The 20,499-nt window shown below is 39.3% G+C and overlaps 2 protein-coding genes and 1 pseudogene across 5 annotated transcripts in view; all 3 read left to right on the forward strand.

The window, feature by feature from the left end:
- Positions 1–1,073, forward strand: part of LOC129481125 (membrane-spanning 4-domains subfamily A member 12-like) — a 40,081-nt gene extending 39,008 nt beyond the window's left edge. For all 4 annotated transcript variants that reach the window (XM_055276219.2, XM_055276390.2, XM_055276131.2 and 1 more), the window contains one exon: positions 1,057–1,073. The gene's annotated coding sequence lies outside the window, so the exon portion shown is untranslated. The remainder of the gene's footprint in view (positions 1–1,056) is intronic.
- A 1,409-nt stretch (positions 1,074–2,482) lies between these two features.
- LOC129490323 (guanine nucleotide-binding protein G(I)/G(S)/G(O) subunit gamma-10-like) lies at positions 2,483–3,093 on the forward strand (annotated as a pseudogene).
- A 3,866-nt stretch (positions 3,094–6,959) lies between these two features.
- The window catches only part of LOC129490332 (membrane-spanning 4-domains subfamily A member 8-like), a 75,717-nt gene continuing 62,177 nt past the window's right edge, over positions 6,960–20,499 (forward strand). The window contains exons 1-3 of the mRNA XM_055294097.2: positions 6,960–7,054; positions 12,191–12,288; positions 13,582–13,725. Of these exons, the coding sequence (XP_055150072.1) occupies positions 12,241–12,288; positions 13,582–13,725 (192 nt within the window). The 5' untranslated portion in view covers positions 6,960–7,054; positions 12,191–12,240. The remainder of the gene's footprint in view (positions 7,055–12,190; positions 12,289–13,581; positions 13,726–20,499) is intronic.

Below are 20,499 nucleotides of genomic sequence, written 5' to 3' on the forward strand. Positions count from 1 at the left end.
AGCTATAGTTCCAGGTGAATTAGGGTATTGAAAACCTGTTATCTGGATCACTGATTGCCTTTCAATGAATTTTCTTTAAGTAAGGTATTAAAATGGGGAGCTGAAGTTCCATCTAAAGATATTCAAACTCGAAATCTCAAAAAAATATGGCTCTACCTAAAAGCAAAGTAAACAAAAACACAACACACACACACACACACACACACACACACACAGGTCTTATTCTTAATTCTTCTCTGAATAAAGTGAAAAGAGAACAAACATGGATTGGGTATATAAGAACATATAGATTTCTACTCCAACTAAATAGAATTTAAACTGACGGGTATTCAATGCTATACTTAATAATGCAATCAAGTTTGAGTAGAAAACAATATGTCCTTCATGATCAATCATTGTCTTGGGGACTGTCTTTTCATATAACATTGTCTTTGGCTTTCAATCTATAGAAACAAAAAAGAAGGGAGGATGGAAACCAGGGAGAAAGGGAGAGAGGACAAGGAAAGAAACTAAAAAGTATCAAAAGCACGTGGTTTAATTTAAAAATCTCGCCTGGTGAGGTGGTTCACACCCATAATTCCAGCACTTTGAGAGGCTAAGCCAGGGGAACTGCTTGAGCTCAGGATTTTGAGACCAGCCTGGGCAACACAATGAGACCATATCTCTACAAAAATAAAATAAAATAAATAAATAAAATAAAATATAAAATAAATAAAATTAAATTAAAATAAAATAAAATAAAATAAAATGCATGAAGTTGAAAAAATTACCCAGGAGTGGTGGCACATCCCTGCAGTCCTATAGCTACTTAAGAGGTGGAGGTGGAAGGAGGGCTTGTGCCCAGGAATTCAGAGTTACAGTGAGCAATGATAGTGCCACTGCATTCCAGGCTGGGTGACAGAAAGAGACCTCATCTCTAAAAAAATAAATAAAATAAAAATCTCAATGATGAGAATACTTCTATTAGAATTATTTCCAAAATTCTACCCCAAATTCTATAGTTCTTTATTTTAGAGTGTGCTAATGATCAATTTACTGATATCTAACTTACCTCAGGTTCATGGCAGAAGGAGATCCTTTCTCTACATATTAAAGAAACCATCGGTGAGCTCAGTCAAGGAGGAAAGTTTAGTGGCAAATGAAGAACTTCATTCTGTTCAAGAGGCTTCTTGGAAAATGTAATTTCATTAAATCCATCTCAGTATTCTCTTCCCCCTATTTCATTAATAAAAATTAAAATTGATGAATATAGTTATTTTTGTCTATGTGAGGAACTGTGCATGAATTTATCTCAGTTTGAATATGGTCAGCCTGAGTTAAGGGATTCTTCCATACAAGAGAAGTTCTATGAATGGGCACATGTTTCTAGAGTAGAATCTATACCTAAAATTGATAATGATGTAATAAATGCTAACTCGAGAAAATTATTTCATTGTAAGATGGAGACTTCGCATAAATGATAAATAATCCCATTGCTTGTGAAGGCTTCTTTGCTGATTAGCTCTAAATACTACTTCTAATTATTTCTTTCTCACTGGATATTATTAAAACATGCATAGCTTACCTATAGTGAAGAAAGTATATTACAATTAGCCATATCTTTATGTTATTGAGACTACATGAATTAATAGCTACTGGATTTAGTTTGTCTAGAAAGCCCAGCTCCCAAAACGTTACATTTTTTGGCCTGTAATTTTACACTGTGGCTTATCACACTCAAATTTTAAGTAAATTATCTTAGAAATGTTTTGTTGTGTCTATAAGAATGCTTCCTATTCTTTAAATTTTCTTTGATGTCCATACCCCACTCCCCCTTCCCTCCCTCCATGAGCAATTGTTCCACTTTATAAAACATGCATATTTTACTTGTCAGTATCTCCCCAAAAATGTATGGTATTCTATTGTAGGAATGTATTTGGAATCCATGAAGATCATACCCACACATAAATTACACGCACAAACTTTGCTCCTCCCAACAGTAAGTTTTAAAGATTTATCCATGTTGCTATCGGTACCTCTATCGGTTGATTTTAAATGCTGCCTAAAAGTCTGTGCCATGCACCTAGCACATTTATACATTCGCTGTCCCAGGAATGGGCAACTGGGTTCCCCCCATCTTGCCCCTTAAGTAATTTGGGGGGATACAAATTCAAGATTAGAGTATCTGTGTTATTTATGTATATGCCATTTGTTTATGAAGCGCAAAATTTTCCACCATTTAGAACAGTCTTCTGTTGCAGGTCCTTTATTGTTGTGTACTTTTTCTTCAGTCTAGTCTGTATACTTTTGTTCTCTTAGGAATTCACAGATTCTGGTTCACCAAGAGAGTTGCTTCTTATTTTTCAATGTGGCAATGGAATTTTTTTGTAAGGGTGCTCCTTGGAATTGGAGTTCATATGAAGAATAAGTAGCGGCGCTCGGGGCTGGCGGCTCCTCCCCGCCCGGCCAGGCCCAGCAGCCCTCCGAGGCCAGCGCCGCCGCCATGTCCTCCGGGGCTAGCGCGAGCGCCCTGCAGCGCCTGGTGGAGCAGCTCAAGTTGCAGGCTGGCGTGGAGAGGATCAAGGTGCGGGCCCCGGGTACCCAAGCTCCGGTCCTTCCGCCCGCGGGGCGTGAGAAGAGGAGGCCGGCGGCCCGGACCGGGCGCCAGCGGGGGACTCGGTGGCGGCGGCGAGGCCTCGGCGGGGCGCGGGGGGCGGCGGGGCCCGCGGTCTCTCAGGCAGCTGCAGAGCTTCAACAGTACTACAGTATACAGTATGCAGAATGCCTGCAAGGATGCCCTGCTGGTGGGTGTTCCAGCTGGAAGTAACCCCTTCCGGGAGCCCAGATCCTGTGCTTTACTCTGAAGACTCGAGAGAAGTTCACTGAGGAATGCCTTCAAGCACAAAGTGATGAATGACTGCCTTCAAGTCTCAAGAAAACACTTTTCCCTAACTTTTAGAGATATTTCAGCCCTTTCCTGTGGCCTGGTCCTATAGCCAAAATCACAGATATTCATGAGTTTCTACTTGAGTGAGGAAACTGGGTGAAGGAATAGAGTTTTAAATAGTAATAACTTGTTTTTTTGTGCAAGTACTTTTATACATAAGATAAACAAAAACCAAACATGCCAAAATTCACCTCTTTCATAAGTGAGTTACTAAGATTTCTATACCTGGAATATCATATAAGTTTCATTTACTGGATGTTTACATTTTAGGAAGGAAAATAGTTTTGTTTATTTAAACAATTGAATACTGGTAAACTGTTGTTCCTAGAAGATATTTATACCATAAAAAATTTGTTCTTTTCCCATGAATTTACAATTCCTAAATGAAGACCAGAAAGTACAGATTGCTGGGAGGAAGAATAGGCTTTATTAATCAACTGATGTCTTGATTTTTCTAAATGGGAAGATTGTTTTATTTTTAACACTAATTATGGGAGCAGATTCTTAGCAAACTTCTTTGGAAAAGTTAATGTTATGATGTGCATTAGCCTGCCCCATCATGTATATAAATGAAGCAGATTTGATCTTTGTATTCTTACATTCCTCTACTTTGTAGTTGTGGCTGTACTTAAAGAAATACAGAATTTCATATATTTAAAAATGTTTAAAATGTGACCCACAGAACATTGTAAATGATTAAAAACTAACATGAAAATATTACAACCTAAGAGAATTCTTAACTTCACAAGTGTTTTATTTCGATGATATGCCTTTGATTTAATTTGGGACACTTTTTTAGAAGGATACATTATTCGTGTTTGTAACAGTCTTTGAAGAGCTTGGAAATAAAATTTCTGCTTAATCATTTTTCTAAAAAAAAAAAAAAAGAATAAGTACCATCTGTTTGGTCTACCTTCATGAACTAGAAACCACAACTGTGAGAGAGACTTGTATAAATGTACGGGTTGAGAAGAAATACAAAGTAGGGAGTAATATTTGAATATACTGGGGAGAAGAGATAATTGATGGATTAAGGTTTATAAGCCCTTTGAAGGACATGAGATTAGTAGCACAGGAACAGATTACACTTGAGGAAAGATAACTAATTCTGATCAAGTAAGAAAATAGTGAAAAAATAGCTTTAATGTAAATGTTCTTTATCCATTCCTCCATATGAGAAGGATAAGAAAGAACATGAGAGCCTTTGTCTTTCCTTTGAAAAAATTGACAAGGCGTCATTTAGGAGTGAGGGGTGGTAATGAATAAAGTACTTGTTTGGATTAAGAGTTGCCAGGAATCAGAGGCAAAATTGGCCAAATTATACTCAACGATTTAATTAGAAGCACAGATGAAGACACTGGACTTTCAGATGACATCTTTGTTGGGTGTCTATCCATGCCATTGTGAGAGTTTCCCTAAAATATCCTACACAGGAAAGGTGGCATTACAAGGTAGCAAACTTGCATTTGTGGGTTTTAATAAGATGATAATTAGTTGGATCTGTGGGATCCAGGCTGAACGAGGAAGGATATGATGCCAGAAATTTTGAAAGAAATGTAGAGATCGGGGGCCAATAATCTGAAAAGGGGCTGCTAACACCTAAGATGCCTTTGTGCAAACTAGACAAAAGTACCCAGTTCAAAAGGACAGATTGCTCAATAACAGCTCCTCTGGGAAAATGAAATAGAAGGTGAGTCCCTCTGAACAGCACAATTAGAAATTGAGGCCCCTTTCTCCTAGCTGATCAACCCAGCACCAAGGGAGTCTGCCCTGCAAGTGGAGACCAGGTGCAATTGCAGCCCCAATCTTTGACCCCATTGACATGCATCCTTGAACAAGGTCCCAGCTTCAGAGCCTGAGCTAGTTTAACACAAAGAATAGCTCTAGATAGGGAGTCATGACATGGCAGATCTGAAAGATATTTGTTTTTGATCACAGAGCAGGATATCACAATTGAGATACTGGAAAGAATGAGCTGCAAATGTAAATATAGGGTAGCTCTTCCATTTATTCATACATTCATCATAAACTACTTTTTGACAATCTACTTTGCACCAGGCATAATTCTTGCTTCTGGCAACAGATTTAAACAAAAGAGACAAGATCCTGCCTTCAGGGAGCTTATATTCTAGGGAAAGGAAGTCAGTGACACTATATGGATCATGCACTGGTCAACAAAGCAAATACATAAAAATTTAAAAGGCCAATCTCTCCTTCCCCCATAAAAAAAAGGAAAAGAATCATAGTCACCCTTGGAAGGTGTTCATTATTTCAAAATTTCATAAGTAAAGAGATAAAGCATACATCGTGCCTTTCATTTTTATAACAGTTTCATTGAGATATAATTCACACATTATAAAATTTACTTATTTATTTTGGTTTTTTTTTTTTTTGAGATGGAGTCTCGCTCTGTCGCCCAGGCTGGAGTGCAGTGGCGCAATCTCGGCTCACTGAAAGCTCCGCCTCCCGGGTTCACGCCATTCTCCTGCCTCAGCCTCCCGAGTAGCGGGGACTACAGGCACCCACCACCACACCCAGCTAATTTTTTGTATTTTTAGTAGAGACAGGGTTTCACCATTTTAGCCAGGATGGTCTCGATCTCCTGACCTCATGATCTACCCACATCTGCCTCCCAAAGTGCTGGGATTACAGGCGTGAGCCACCGCACCCGGCCTAAAATTTACCTATTTAAAGTGTATAGTTTAGTGGCTTTTAGTATATTCACAGAGTTGTGTAAATAACACCACCTAATTTTGGACCCAAACCCATTAGGAGTAATTCTTATTCTCCACCCACTTACCTCAGTATTAGCAAATCACTGGTCTACTTTCTTCCTCTGTGGATTTGCCTACTGGGGCTATTTTATATGAACGTCTTTTGTGACTTGCTTCTTTCACTTACCATAATGATTTCAAGGCTTATTCATGCTGTAGCATAAACTAGAACTTTGTTGTGTTTCATTGTCAAATAATACATTATATGGATATACCAAATATTGTTTGTTCATTCATTAGTTGGTAGCAATTTGGGTTGTTTTCATTTTTGGCTATTAGGAATATATAAGAATGCTCCTATGAACATTTGTGTGCAAGTATTTTTGTAATGAGGACTTTCCTGACTCCCCTTATTTACATTTCCATTGACCCCACATCCCTTTCATACTTTATTATTCTCCTTAGCTGTCATTATTCTTAAAATGCTATAAGTTTTCCTTATGAATCTTATTTATTATTGGTTTCCTTCTTATTAGAATTTCATCTGTTTTGTGCACTACTGTATCCCCAGCATTGACAACAATGCCTAGCACATACGGGCACTCAGTGGAAATTTGCTAAATTCATTAATCATAAAAACGCCAAACATAAAAGAGTTCAACAAACATGACTGTCATCTGTTACTCATAATTAGCCAGCTGATACTAACACTTTAATAAATTAGACAAAACCTTGCAATCATTCATTTGTTCCTACTATGTGTTGAGGATGGTTGTAAACACTGAATATACAACTCAAACTGTCAGGTTCAGCATGAAGGACATATGTGCACCTGGTTATCGCAGTGGAATATGTTTGTAAAACATCTTTGGTTTTCAAAGTTCTGCAGCATGAGCATATGAGGTACCTGAGCAGGTATCATCTCCACTCTACAAAAGAATAAACTAAGGACCAAAGGAGTCAAATGCAGTGCTGTACCCACCACATCTTGCAGAGGATTCTAAGTGGCAAGGAGCTTCTGACAACGATGCTGCTTCTAAGCGGGGATGTGTCAGGGGTTAGCAGTGGGGCCACCACGTGATCAGTCCGCCGACAGATCAAGCACAGCCTCTTCCTCCTGGGTGTGCCAGGCCCAAGGACAGAGGATGATGCCCACACAGCCAGGAAAGTGCGGCATTGTTGTCACCCGCCACCCCACCCTCGTCTTGGGAGACTGCAGGCTCCGCGGAGCCACGGGAGCCCCACGGTGCCTCAGGTGTCCGCGCGGGTCTCTCGCACAGCCGCGCTCTTGGACGTTAGAACCCCGCGAGGGGGGGTGAGGGGCGCCACCGAGGAAGCGCCCACCAGGCTCCGGGGGCTGCCAGGCCCCGAACTGAGGAAGTTGACTGCCAGATCACACTCTGTTGGCCCACGCGTGAGTGTAGGGATCCCTGGTTGGATTTTCACTGGCGCTGGGAATAAAACTGGCACCTGCCGAGGGTCAGGTGTTCCCCAGGACCCCATAGTCATAGCGTCTTCCAAACCACTTCCAGTTGGAAAGAGCCTTAATTAATACATTGTGGCACTTTTCACGTATTTCTTTCAATACCTTTTCTTCCAATGTTTGTTTTCAATAAGTGACCTGTTTGACACACCCAGCATCCTCTCAAGTAAAAATAAATTGGCTAATTCACAGGAGGAGAATATGGAGATAGTGTAGTGAATTGGGGATCCCAGGGTCATGGTTGTGGCAATAATGACTCTTACTTTCCATCTTTTACCATATTTCTATATTCTTGTTAGCTTAGGACATGCGCCTTGGGTTTTGCGCTAGAGATCATATAAACAGAAACTCATATTTTGGATGATAGGAATGGTTGATTTCCAAGAACAGTAACTTAAGAGTTTCCCTGATTATGTATTCCCTTTCCTGGTTGACCTACAAAGCTTTAGTAGGGAGACTCCTTAACCAGGATTATATAAGTAGATTCTGCTGCTGCTCCTCTGGAGCAGGCCACAGAGTCCTCGTGTGAAAAGTGGCTCTTCTGAGAATCACCTCCTGAAATTCATATTGTCTGCATGTATAAATTCAATTTGATCCTTAACAGTGAAACCGAAATTTGCTTTCTTAAGACTTTTTAGTACCTGCCGCATGTCTCCGTCAAGTCTGTTCTATCTCCTTGGGTTCATCCGCTATGGAGAAAGACAGTATGTGTCTTTGGGGTAACCTTCCAAGGCTGCCCAAAACTAATTCAATAAATGCCAGAGAACCTATGCCGTAAGGCTGAACTTCCCAAACATGTTTCATGACTGGCGTAAACAAATCTACCCATTTATACATAATGTGGTAACGCATCATGCCTTTCCTGGTAACACATCTTCTTATCATCCAAAATATGAGTTTCTGTTTATATAATCTCTAGTGCAAAACTCAAGGCACAAGATACCCAAAATGGGTAGAAAGGATTCTGCAAACAATTATTGTATTCCAACAATGTGCAAACTCATTGCTAGAGCCAGATACTGTGACACTGTGAGATTTTGCAGCAGCAATGATGTATATGGGAAGGCACTTAAAAACCATAAGGTACTTAAATATCACATGGTAGTGGAAATGTCAGCGGTCAGGAATGGATGGAGTGCTGTGTGGGAAAAAGAAGTGTAGGCCAAATATATCTGGCTCCAATGTGCCACACAAAGAAATGTGTACTGTGGCCCGAAGACAACAAGGAGCCATTGAAAGATTTTTTTTTTCTTTCCGACATTTATTTTAAGTTCAAGGGGTACATGTCCAGGTTTGTTACATGGGTAAACTGCATGTTATAGGGGTTTGGTGTACAGATTATTTTATTACCCAGGTAATAAGCATAGCACTTGAAAGGCAGATTTCCTTTTTTTTTTTTTGAGACAGAATCTCGCACTGTCGCCCCAGCTGGAGTGCAGTGGCACAATCTCAGCTCACTGCAACCTTTGCCTCCTGGGTTCAAGAGATTCTCCTGCCTCAACCTCCCAAGTAGCTGGGGTTACAGGTGCCTGCCACCATGCCCAACTAATTTTTTGTATTTTTAGTAGAGACGGGTTTTTACCATGTTGGCCAGGCTGGTCTTGAACTCCTGTCCTCGTGATTTGCCTGCTTCGGTTGCCCAAAGTGCTGGGATTACAGGAGTGACCCACTGCACCCAGCCCAATAGGTAGATTTTCTATCTTCACCTCCTCTCACCATCCACCATCACGTAGGACCTAGTGTGTATTGTTCCCTTCTTCATGTTCATGTGTACTCAATGTTTAGCTCACATAAGTAAGAACATGCAGTATTTGGTTTTCTGTTCCTGCATTAATTTACTTAGGATAACGACTTCCAGCTCCATTCATGTTGCTGCAAAGGACATGGTTTTGTTCTTTTTTATGGCCGCGTAGTATTCCATGGTGCATACATGTCACATTTTCTTTATCTAGTCCACCTTTGATGGGTATTTAGGTTGATTCCATGTCTTTGCCATTGTGAATAGCATGACAATGAACGTACAAGTGCATGTGTCTTTGTGGTAGAATGATTTATGCAAGTGATTTCTACACGTGACTTCTGTTTTAGAAATGCCACTGTGGTCATATTATAGAGGCTGGATTTAAGCTTTTAGGTTCCTTTGCTGTGGTGATCGGGTTGTTTCACATTTTGCTATTTTGTAGCAAATTGTAACTCAAGGGAATAATTCAAAGGAATGGTGTGAAATAACCTGAAGGGTCCAGCCCTACAGGTCCTGTGGATTTTTCTCTTCGTGTGCAGAGACAAGAGATTGTAGAAATAAAGACACAAGACAAAGAGATAGAAGAAAAGACAGCTGGGCCCAGGGGACCACTACCACTAAGGCGCGGAGACTGGTAGTGGCCCCAAATGTCTGACCGTGCTATTTATTGGATACAAGGCAAAAGGGGCAGTGTAAGGTGTGTGAGTCATCTCCAGTGATTGATAAGGTCACGTGAGTCATGTGTCCACCGGACAGGGGGCTTTTCCCTTTTAGGTAGCCGAGGCGGAGAGAGAGAGGACAGCTTACGTCATTATTTCTTCTATGCTCTTCTCAGAAAGATCAAAGACTTTAATATTTTCACTAATTCTGCTACCGCTATCTAGAAGGTGGAGCCAGGTGCACAGGGTGGAACATGAAAGTGGACCAGGAGCGTGAACGCTGAAGCACAGCATCGCAGGGAGAGGGTTAGGCCTCGGCATGGCTGTGGGCGGGCCTGACTGATGTCAGGCCTTCCACAAGAGGTGGTGGAGCAGGGTCTTCTTTAACTCCCCGGGGAAAGGGAGACTCCCTTTCCCGGTCTACTAAGTAACGGGTGCCTTCCCGGGCACTGGCGCTGCCGCTAGACCAAGGTCTGCTAAGTAATGGGTGCCTTCCCAGGCACTGGCATTACCGCTAGACCAGGGAGCCCTCTAGTGGCCCTGTCTGGGCATGACAGAGGGCTCACACTGCTGGTCACTTCTTACCGTGTCCCTTCAGCTCCTATCTCTGTATAGCCTGTTTTTTCCTAGGTTATAATTTTCCTAGGTTATAATTGTAGAACAAAGATTATTATAACATTAGAATAAAGAATAATGCTATAAACTAGTGATTAGTAATATTCATAGATAGTCATATCTATATTCTATGTCTAATATAACTATTCTTATTTTAAGTATTTTCTTTATTATACTGGAACAGCTTGTGCCTTCAGTCTCTTGCCTTGGCACCTGGGTGGCTTGCTGCCCACAAATAACCAGTGAGGTTGCTTCTAATAAAATCTGGAAAAGAAACCAAAAGTAGTGTCCGAAACTATAGGGGAATCGGGAATCTGATACAGGTAACTGGAGAGAAGGAAGGAGTTGAAGGGAAACAGGAAAAAAGCATTATTGGCATTTGACTCTGTGCCAGTTCCTATTATTTGCTTCTAAAAACAACTCTGTGGGATTAGAAAAATGAATTCTCTGAAATATTAAGTAGAATTTAACATTAGTAATTAATATAGACAACTGTTATTAGCCTAAAAGTAGTTGTACCAATTATACAATTAGCAGTCAATATAGACAAGATTTGAACTCAAGTCTATATCCACTTGTTTCACAATACTATGCTCCATTTTCTCAGTTTCATGTGTCATTGGTACATCTATTTGGTAACTGATCCTTAAGAATTAATGGTTGATGTAAATCAGAAAGAAAAATAATAAAAGCAAAGATTTTGAAACCAAGATCTTAGACTTCAGAGTTGGCTATTGGCAAAATATTGAGAAAAAATCTAAACTAGGTAAAGAACAAAAATCCATCAGCTATTGTAAAACCTAAAGAGTAAATTCTCAAAGCCATAGGGAAAGAGTTATAAGAAAGTCAAATCAGTAATTTAAAAATGCTTTGGCTGCAAGTAACAGAAAACAACTCTTGCTAGCTTAAGCAAAACAAAGAAACATGTATTTTCCAAGGGCAGGAAGACATCTCAGTTTCAGAAAAGGACTATAACTAGGAAATTGAAAGTTATTAGGAACTCCAGTAGTTCTCTTGGTCTATTTCTTATTTTTGATTTTTCTGGATGTCTTCCCAGCTTATATGGTAGAACACATTAATGTTCTTCATTTCAAGAGTTTATATAATCTTATCTAGAGGCAAACCCATACTAAGGTTATAACATCTAAGTTCTAAATACACAATTCCTGGGAAAGTGACACTGATGGATCCAACCTGAGACAGATTCCCCACCTCTCTTCCAGTTAGTACAATAAGGGAATAATTCCTACAGATGACAAGCATGAAACTGAGGTGAGTGGGCCACATACCCAAAATGGTGTCCACAATAGCGAAGTCACAGAGATAATTTATGGCTGCCATCTTTTAAACATTCATGGCTGCCATGTGTTAAACATCTTCCCTACTTTTTTATTGGTCACTAAGTTGTAAAAGCTACCTTTTCCAAAATGGAATCCAAAAAATTATATTCCCTTGCCTCCCTTGAAATCAAAGTGCAGGCATTTGATCTAGGTTCTGCCAATTACATTCTTGCACTAAAGTTTGATTTAGGAGAGAACAACAAAAGAGACCCTACAGTAGGCATCAACTGGACAGATGATGGCCCAGGAGACAGGGAAGGTTTTATCATGATGCCAGTTCTACAACAGAGTTCTGGGGCAGGAAATGGCAAGAGCACTTCCTCCTCAGTTTTGATCAGCGATTTGTCTCTGGGCATTGTTTGAAAAGCCTACCCTTCCCAGTGATTATGTGAGCTCACTCATGTTCTTTTTCACTTAAACAAGCCATATTAAATTATGCTGTCTGCATCTTAGCATCCTAAGGACCCACAGGGTGTCATTTAAAATTGGTAAAAATGTATAAAATCTAATAGGACAATTAGAATTGCTAAAAGGTTAGCTATGTCCAAGAGAGCATATCAATTGATTAATTTTAAATACCTATTTCAGGGAACTGTTTCATTATTTAAAAATTAAAGACAACAATAATAGGTTTCTCAATGACCTTTAAGTGCTTTTATGAGATCACTATTTTTAAAATCACTATGTTTATTTTTTCTATGTTGCCTTTTAGAGATAGATTCCATTCATCCTTTCAAATATCTACACCATATTTGGGATAACATGCCATCATCTCACATTGTGTTGAAAGAAGAAACCAGAATGTTGGGGGTAAGATTCAGTGCTACTTGAGTGGATAAATGATTTTGGTGTTGCAGATCCCAAATATTTAAGGAAAGAGACATTGATTCCTCTCAGTTACCCAATGGGAGATAGTTGATAAACTGAGTCCCAGCAATCCTGCTGCTGTGATTTTCCCTTTGTCTGTGTGTATCTATAAAGAGTTTGAAATAAAGCTGAGACTGGGTCCTAAAGGAGATGACAAGGTCGGGGTCATAGTCAAGAGATAATCTAGATCATAGGGCTTTGCGGACATTGATCATCTCATAGCACGATGCTCTCAATGCTCTTTCTCTACATTTATCTCAAGGAAGTTGATGTTTTGGACCACTGTCTACTCTTTTCCCCCAACCAAACCTAGTATGCTACATACTGTTGCATAATACAGCCTAATTATTGCGGATTTGAGTGAGCTCAAAAACCAAACTATAAGATAGTATAGTTCAAGAAAGTGCCTAAGATCACAGGGGCCAGAATCTTAGGATTCAGCAGGACTGATTGCAAGTGTTCCTCCCACCCCATAGTGTTAAAATCAAAATTGCTATCACAAGAAAAACATTTTTGTATTAGCTGATTGATAGGTATGGTAAAATATGCATCAGAGAAATGAGCTGGATCCATGTATTTTGCTGACCTGGCCCATAAACAAGCCACTAGAACACCTTCATTTGCCTGAAAGCAACCATACATCTACTAGTTGCTAAAAATCCTCATGATTAATACCTATGTGAGCTACATGTGGCAATTCTAAGCACTTTTATGGCTGTTACCTTCTTCTTTTTTTTTTTTTTTTTTTTTTTTGAGACGGAGTCTCGCTCTGTCACCCAGGCAGGAGTGCAGTGGTGTGATCTGGGCTCAAGGCAAGAAGCTCCACCTCCTGGGTTCACGCCATTCTCCCGCCTCAGCCTCCCAAGTAGCTGGGACTACAGGTGCCCGCCACCATGCCCGACTAATTTTTTGTATGTTTAGTAGAGACGGGGTTTCACCGTGTTAGCCAGGATGGTCTCGATCTCCTGACCTCTTGATCAACCCGCCTCGGCCTCCCAAAGTGCTGGGATTACAGGCGTGAGCCACAGCGCCCGGCCGGCTGCTACCTTCTTCAATCACCTTGGCTTCTCCCCAGTTTTTGGATAATTTTGAGGGCTGAACAAGAATAGTAGCAGAGACTCCTGAGATTCAGAAACATGGAAGCTATACTCCCTCCCTTCCCTTTCTATCACCTAACTTGCAACTCTCTTAAAATATATGTATTGTGTCATTGATTCTGACATTCTTTTCTTATAGGCTGCTCAAATAATTATTGGTCTGATCCACTGTGCTCTGGGAAAAACCTGGATACATTTATATATTAATCAATCTACTTCATTTTCAACAATCTATTTGCCTATAGTCTTTATATCAGGATTCCCATTTTTGGCATCCTTAATTGTGAGTAAATTATTTTTCCGATGAGCATTTATTTATTCATTCAATATATTTAATGACTGCTTCTGTGGCCAGGCAATGTGCTAGAGATGCCATCTGTGAAAATGTATAATACCTGTTGTCAAAGAATTCAGTCTTGTATCTTTGAAGATATTTTAAAGTGGTAAATTTATTTATAAAATTCTTTCATACAAAGAGTTTATTTAGTTGAGTAAACACTGGGGGTAAAAGAATGGTAAGGTTCCAAAAGGGTATTTTAGACAAATAGTAAGTGGTTAATGAGTGCTCAGCTTACTTATAAAGCTCATGTTTCCCAATAATATAGGCAATCTGAGAGCCAGAACTTCATTTCTGGGGCAATAGAAGGAACTATTAAAAGTAGTTCCACAAAGGAGAAAAGAAGAGAGATCAGACTACAAAGGAGAAAAGAAGAGGGATAAGGGCATTATCGGCCCAAGAGGAATTTGAAAGAATTCAACAGGGATTTCCATTTTTTTTTTTTTTTTTTTTTGAGATGGAGTCTCACTTTGTTGCCCAGGCTGGAGTGCAATGGTGCAATCTCAGCTCACTGCAACATCCACTTCCTGGGTTCAAGCAATTCTCCTCCCTCAGCCTCCCGAGTAGCTGGGATTACAGGCACATACCACCACACCTGGCTAATTTTTTCTATTTTTAGTAGAGACGGGGTTTCACCATGTTGGTCAGGCTGGTCTCGAACTCCTGACCTTGTGATCTGCCTGCCTCGGCCTCCCAAAGTGCTGGGATTACAGGTATGAGCCACCACACCCGGCCTCAACAGGGATTTCTAATGAATTTATATTATGTCTTACAGCACAGAGTAAAATATTCCTCCTTCCATTTTCCCACACACTTCTCAGTAATATCTATCTCCCAAAAATATTTTAGCTCATTCACTCAGCAAAAATTTGCTGAATACCTACTATAGATCAGGCTTTGTTCTAAGTGCTTCACTTACAGCAGTGGATACAATAGACCAAGATTAGAAACATATAACCTACCAACACTGATTCTTGAAGAAATAGAAAATCTGAGCAGAACAATATTAGTAAAGATTGAATCAATAATCAAAACCCTCCCAAGTGAGACTGGCCTTTAGGACTATGGGCTGCATGGGAGCAAAGTGAGGCCCGTGACTACCAGCTTTCCCCTACTTCCCTGGTGACCTATATGACTCGGCAGAGGCAGCCATAATCTCCCTGGGAATATAACTCCATTGGACTGGGAACCACGCCCCCAGCCCACATAGCAGCCACAGCAAACCCTGCCCAAAAAGAGGCTAAGCTCAGACACTCCTATCCCTGCTCCCACCTGATGGTCTTTCTCTACCTGCCATGGTAGCCAAAGATAAAGGTCATAATCTCTTGGGAGCTCTATGACCCTGCCCACTGCCTGAAAAAACTGAATACTTTATCAGATGTTCCTAGGGCAAGTTTGCATCCTCCCTATAAGACCACCGCTGATAGACTCTTGAAAGAATCACCTCCTGGCTGGAGACCAACCAAAACTGGTGCACTATACAAAAACTCAACCAAGGACCCTCACAGAGTCCACTTCACTCTCCTGCTACCTCCACCAGAGCAGGTGCTGGTACCCATGGCTGCAAGACCTGAAGACAGATCACATCACAGGACTCTTTGCAGACACTCCCCAGTACCAGCCTGGAACCCAGCAGTACTGCTGGATGGCTAGACCCAGAAGAGCAAAAACAATCACCAAAGTTTGGCTCTTAGGAAGCCCCATTCCTAGGGGAAGAGGGAGAAAACCACATCAAGGGAGCACCCTGTAGGACACAAGAATCTGAACAGCAGCCCTTGAATCCCAGATCTTCCCTCTGACATAGTCTACTCAAATGAGAAGGAACCAGAAAAACAATTCTGGTAATATGACAAAACAAAGTTCTTTAACATCCCCAAAAGATCATACCAGCTCACCAGCAATGGATCCAAACCAAGATGAAAGATCCAAATTGCCAGAAAACCAATTCAGAAGGTCAGCTATTAAGCTAATCAAGGAGGTGCCAGAGAAAGGTGAAGTTCAACTTAAAGAAGTCAAAAACATGATACAGAATATGAAAGGAAAATTCTTCAGTGAAATGGAAAGCATAAATAAAAAACAATCACAACTTCTGGAAATCAAGGACACACTTAGAGAAATACAAAATGCACTGGAAAGTCTCTGCAATAGAATTGAAAAAGCAGAAGAAAGAACTTCAGGGCTTAAAGACAAGGCTTTCAAATTAACCCAATCCATCAAAGACAAAGAAAAAGAATTTTAAAAAATGAACAAAGCCTCTAAGAAGTTTGGAACTATGTTAAATCTTCAAACCTAAGAATAATTGGTGTTCTTAAGGAAGAAGAGAAATCTAAAGGTTTGGAAAACATATTTGAGGGAATAATCAAGGAAAACTTCCCCAGCCTTGCTAGAGATCTAGACATCCAATATAAGAGCCTCAAAGAACACCTGGGAAATTCATTGCAAAAAGATCATTGCCTAGGCATATAGTCATCAGGTTATCTAAAGTCAAGACAAAGGAAAGAATCTCAAGAGCTGTGAGGAAAAAGCATCAGGTAACCTATAAAGGAAAATCTATCAGATTGATAGCAGATTTTTCAGCAGAAACTCTACAGCTACTAGGGATTGGGGTCCTATATTTAGCCTCCTTAAACAAAACAATTATCAGCCAAGAATTTTGTATCCAGCGAAACTAAGCTTCATAAATGAAAGAAAGATACAGCCTTTTCCAGACAAACAAATGCTGAGAAAATTCACTGCTACCAAGCCAGCACTACAAGAACTGCTAAGAGGAACTCTAAATCTTGAAACAAATCTTCAAAATCACAAAAATAGAACCTCCTTGAAGCATGAATCTTACAGGACCTATATAACAATAACACAACGAAAAAAAACAAGGTTTTCAGGCAACAAATAACACCATGAATGGAATAGTACCTCACACCTCAGTACTAACATTGAATGTAAATGGTCTAAATGCTCCACTTAAAAGATGTAGGATGGCAGTATATATAAGAATTCACCAACCAAGCTCCTGCTGTCTTCATGAGACCCACCTGACACATAGGACTCACATAAGCTTAAGGTAAAGGGGTGGAATAAAATATTCCATGCAAATGGACACCAAAAGTGAGCAGGAGTAGTTATTCTTTTAGCAGACAAAACAGACTTTAAGGCAACAGCAGTTAACAAAGACAAAGAGGGACATTATACAATGATAAAAGAACCAGTCCAATGGGAAAATATCACAATCCTAAATATATATGCACCTAACAGTCGAGCTCCCAAACTTATAAAACAATTACTGCTAGACCTAAGAAATGAGACAGACAGCAACACAATAATAGTGGTGTACTTCAATACTCCATTGACAGCACTAGACAGGTCATCAAGACAGAAAGTCAACAAAGAAACAATGGATTTAAACTGTACCCTGGACAAATGGGTTTAACAGATATTTAAAGAGCAATTCTACCCAACAACTGCAAAATATTCATTCTATTCATCAGCTTATGGAACTTTCTCCAAGATAGACCATATGATAGGCCACTTAACAAGTCTCAATAAATTTAAGAAAATTGAAATAATATTAAGTACTCTCAGACCACAGCAGAATAAAATTGGAAATCAACTCCAAAAGGAACTCTCAAAGCCATGCAAATCCTTGGAAGTTAAATAACCTGCTTCTGAATGATCATTGGGTCAACAATGAAACCAAGATGGTAATGTAAAAATTCTTTCAACTGAACAGTAATAGTGACACGACCTATCAAAACCTCTGGGATACAGCAAAGACAGTGCTGAAAAAAATTCATAGCCTTAAATGCCTACATTAAAATGTCTGAAAGAGCACAAATAGACAACCTAAGGTCCCACCTCAGGGAACTGGAGAACCAAGAACCATCCAAACCCAAACCCAGCAGAAGAAAAAAAATAATAATAAAGATCAGAGTAGAACTAAATGAAATTGAAACAAAAAAAAGAGCTGATTCTTTGAAAACAATAATAAAATTGATAGAACATTAGCCAAATTAACCAAGAAAACAAGAGAGAAGATCCAAATAAGCTCAATTAGAAACAAAAAGGGAGAAATTACAACTGACACCACAGAAATGCAAAAGATTATTCGAGGCTACTATGAACACCTTTACATGCATAAACTAGCAAACCTAAAGGAGATGGATAAATTCCTGGAAGCATACAGCCCTCTTAGATTAAACCAGGAAGATATAGAATATTTGAACATACCAATAACAAGCAACAAGATTGGAAATGATAATTTTTAAAAACTGCCAACAAAATAAAGTCCAGGACTATACAGATTCACAGCTTAATTCTGTCAGACATTCAAAGAAGAATTGGTACCAATCCTATTGACACTATTCCAAAAGACAGAGAAAGAAGGAATCCTCCCTAAATTATTTTATGAAGCCAGTATCACCCTAATATCAAAACCAGAGAAGAATATAACAAAAAAAGAAAACTACAGACAAATATCCTTGATGAACATAGGTTTAAAAATCCCAAAAAATATACTTGCAAAAAAATACTAGCAAACTAGAATCCAACAGCATATCAAAAAGATAATCCACCATAATCAAGTGGGTTTTATATCACGGAGGCAGGGATAGTTTAACATATGCAAGTCAATAAATGGAATACACCACATAAACAGAATTAAAAACAAAAATCACATGATCATCTCAATAGATTCATAAAAAGAATTTGACAAAGTTCAGCATCAGTTTATGATTAAAACCCTCAGCAAATTGGCATGGAAGGGATATAAAGGCAATAAAGCCATCTACAACAAACCCACAGTCAACATTATACTGAAAGTGTAAACCTTGAAATTCTCCCCCCGAGAACTGGAACAAGACAGGGATGCCCACTTTAACTACTTCTATTCAATATAGTACTGGAAGTCCTAGACAGAGCAATCAGACAAGAGAAAGAAATAAAGGGCATCCAAATCAGTAAAGAGGAAGTCAAACTGTTGCTATTTGCTGATGACATGACCGTATACCTAGAAAACGCTAAAGACTCTTCCAAAAAGCTCCTAGAACTGGTAAATGAATTCAGCAAAGTTTCAGGATATAAAATTAATGTACACAAATGAGTAGCTCTGCTATACACCAACAGCTACCAAGCTGAGGGTCAAATCAAGAACTCCACCCCTTTTACAATAGCTGCAAAAAAAAAAAAAAAAATACTTAGGAATACACCTAACCAAGGAGGTGAAAGACCTCTACAGGAAAACTACAAAACACTGCTGAAAGAAATTGTAGATGACACAAACAAATGGAAACACATCCCATGCTCAGGGATAGGTAGAATCAATGTTGTGAAAATGTTCATACTGCCAAAAGTAATCTAAAAATTCAAAGCAATTACCATCAAAATACCACCATCATTCTTCACAGAACTAGAAAAAACAATCCTAAAATTCATATGGAACCAAAAGGAACCTGCATAGCTAAAGCAAGACAAGCAAAAAGAACAAATCTGGAGGCATCACATTACCTGACTTCAAACTAAACTATAAGGCCATAGTTACCAAAACAGCATAGTACTGGTACAAAACAGCATAGTACTAGTATAAAAATAGGCACATAGACTGACTGAACAGAACAGAGAACGCAGAAATAAACCTAAATACTTACAGCCAGCTGATCTTCCACGAAGCAAACAAAAGCATAAAGTGGGGAAAGGACACCATATTCAACAAATGGTGCTGGGATAATTGACAAGCCACATGTAGAAGAATTAAACTGGATCCTTGTCTCTCATCTCCTACAAAAATCAACTCAAGATGAATCAAAGACTCAAATATAAGACCAGAAACCATAAAGATTCTAGAAAATAACATCGGAAAAACCCTTCTAGACATCGGCTTGGGAAAAGACTTCATGACCAAGAACCCAAAAGCAAATGCAACAAAAACAAAGAAAAATAGATGGGACTTAATTAAACTGAAAAGTTTTTGCACAGCAAAAGAAATAATCAGCAGAGTTAACAGACAACCTACAGAGTAGGAGAAAATCTTCACAATCTATACATCCAATGAAGGACTAATATCTAGAATCTACAAACAACACAAACAAATCAGCAAGAAAAAAACAAACAGTCCCATCAAAAACTGGGCTAAGGACATGAATAGACAGTTCTCAAAAGAAGATATACAAATGGCCAACAAGTATATGGAAAAACGCTCAATATCACTAATGACCAGGGAAATGCAAATCAAAACCACAATTGATACCACCTCACACCTGCAAGAATGACCATAATCAAAAAATAATAGATGTTGGCCTGGATGTGGTGAAAAGGGAACACTTTTACACTGTTGGTGGGAATATAAAATAGTACAATCACTATGGAAAACAGTGTGGAGATTCCTTAAAGAACTAAAAGTAGATCTACCATTTGATCCAGCAATCCCACTACTAGGTATCTATCCCAAGGAAAATAAGCCATTATACAAAAAAGATACTTAAAAATGCATGTTTTTAGTAACACAACTTGCAATTGCAAAAATATGGAACCAGCCCAAGTGCCCATCAATCAGCAAGTGGATAAAGAAAATGTGGTATGTATATGCCATGGAGTACTACTCAGCCATAAAAAGGAACAAAATAATGGCATTTGCAGCAATGTAGATGGAATTGGAGTCTATTATTCCAAGTGAAGTAACTCACAAATGGAAAACCAAACATCATGTGTTCTCACTCATATGTGGAAGCT

The sequence above is a fragment of the Symphalangus syndactylus genome, chromosome 1 (assembly GCF_028878055.3).
Source record: "Symphalangus syndactylus isolate Jambi chromosome 1, NHGRI_mSymSyn1-v2.1_pri, whole genome shotgun sequence".
Taxonomy (NCBI): Eukaryota; Metazoa; Chordata; class Mammalia; order Primates; family Hylobatidae; genus Symphalangus; species Symphalangus syndactylus.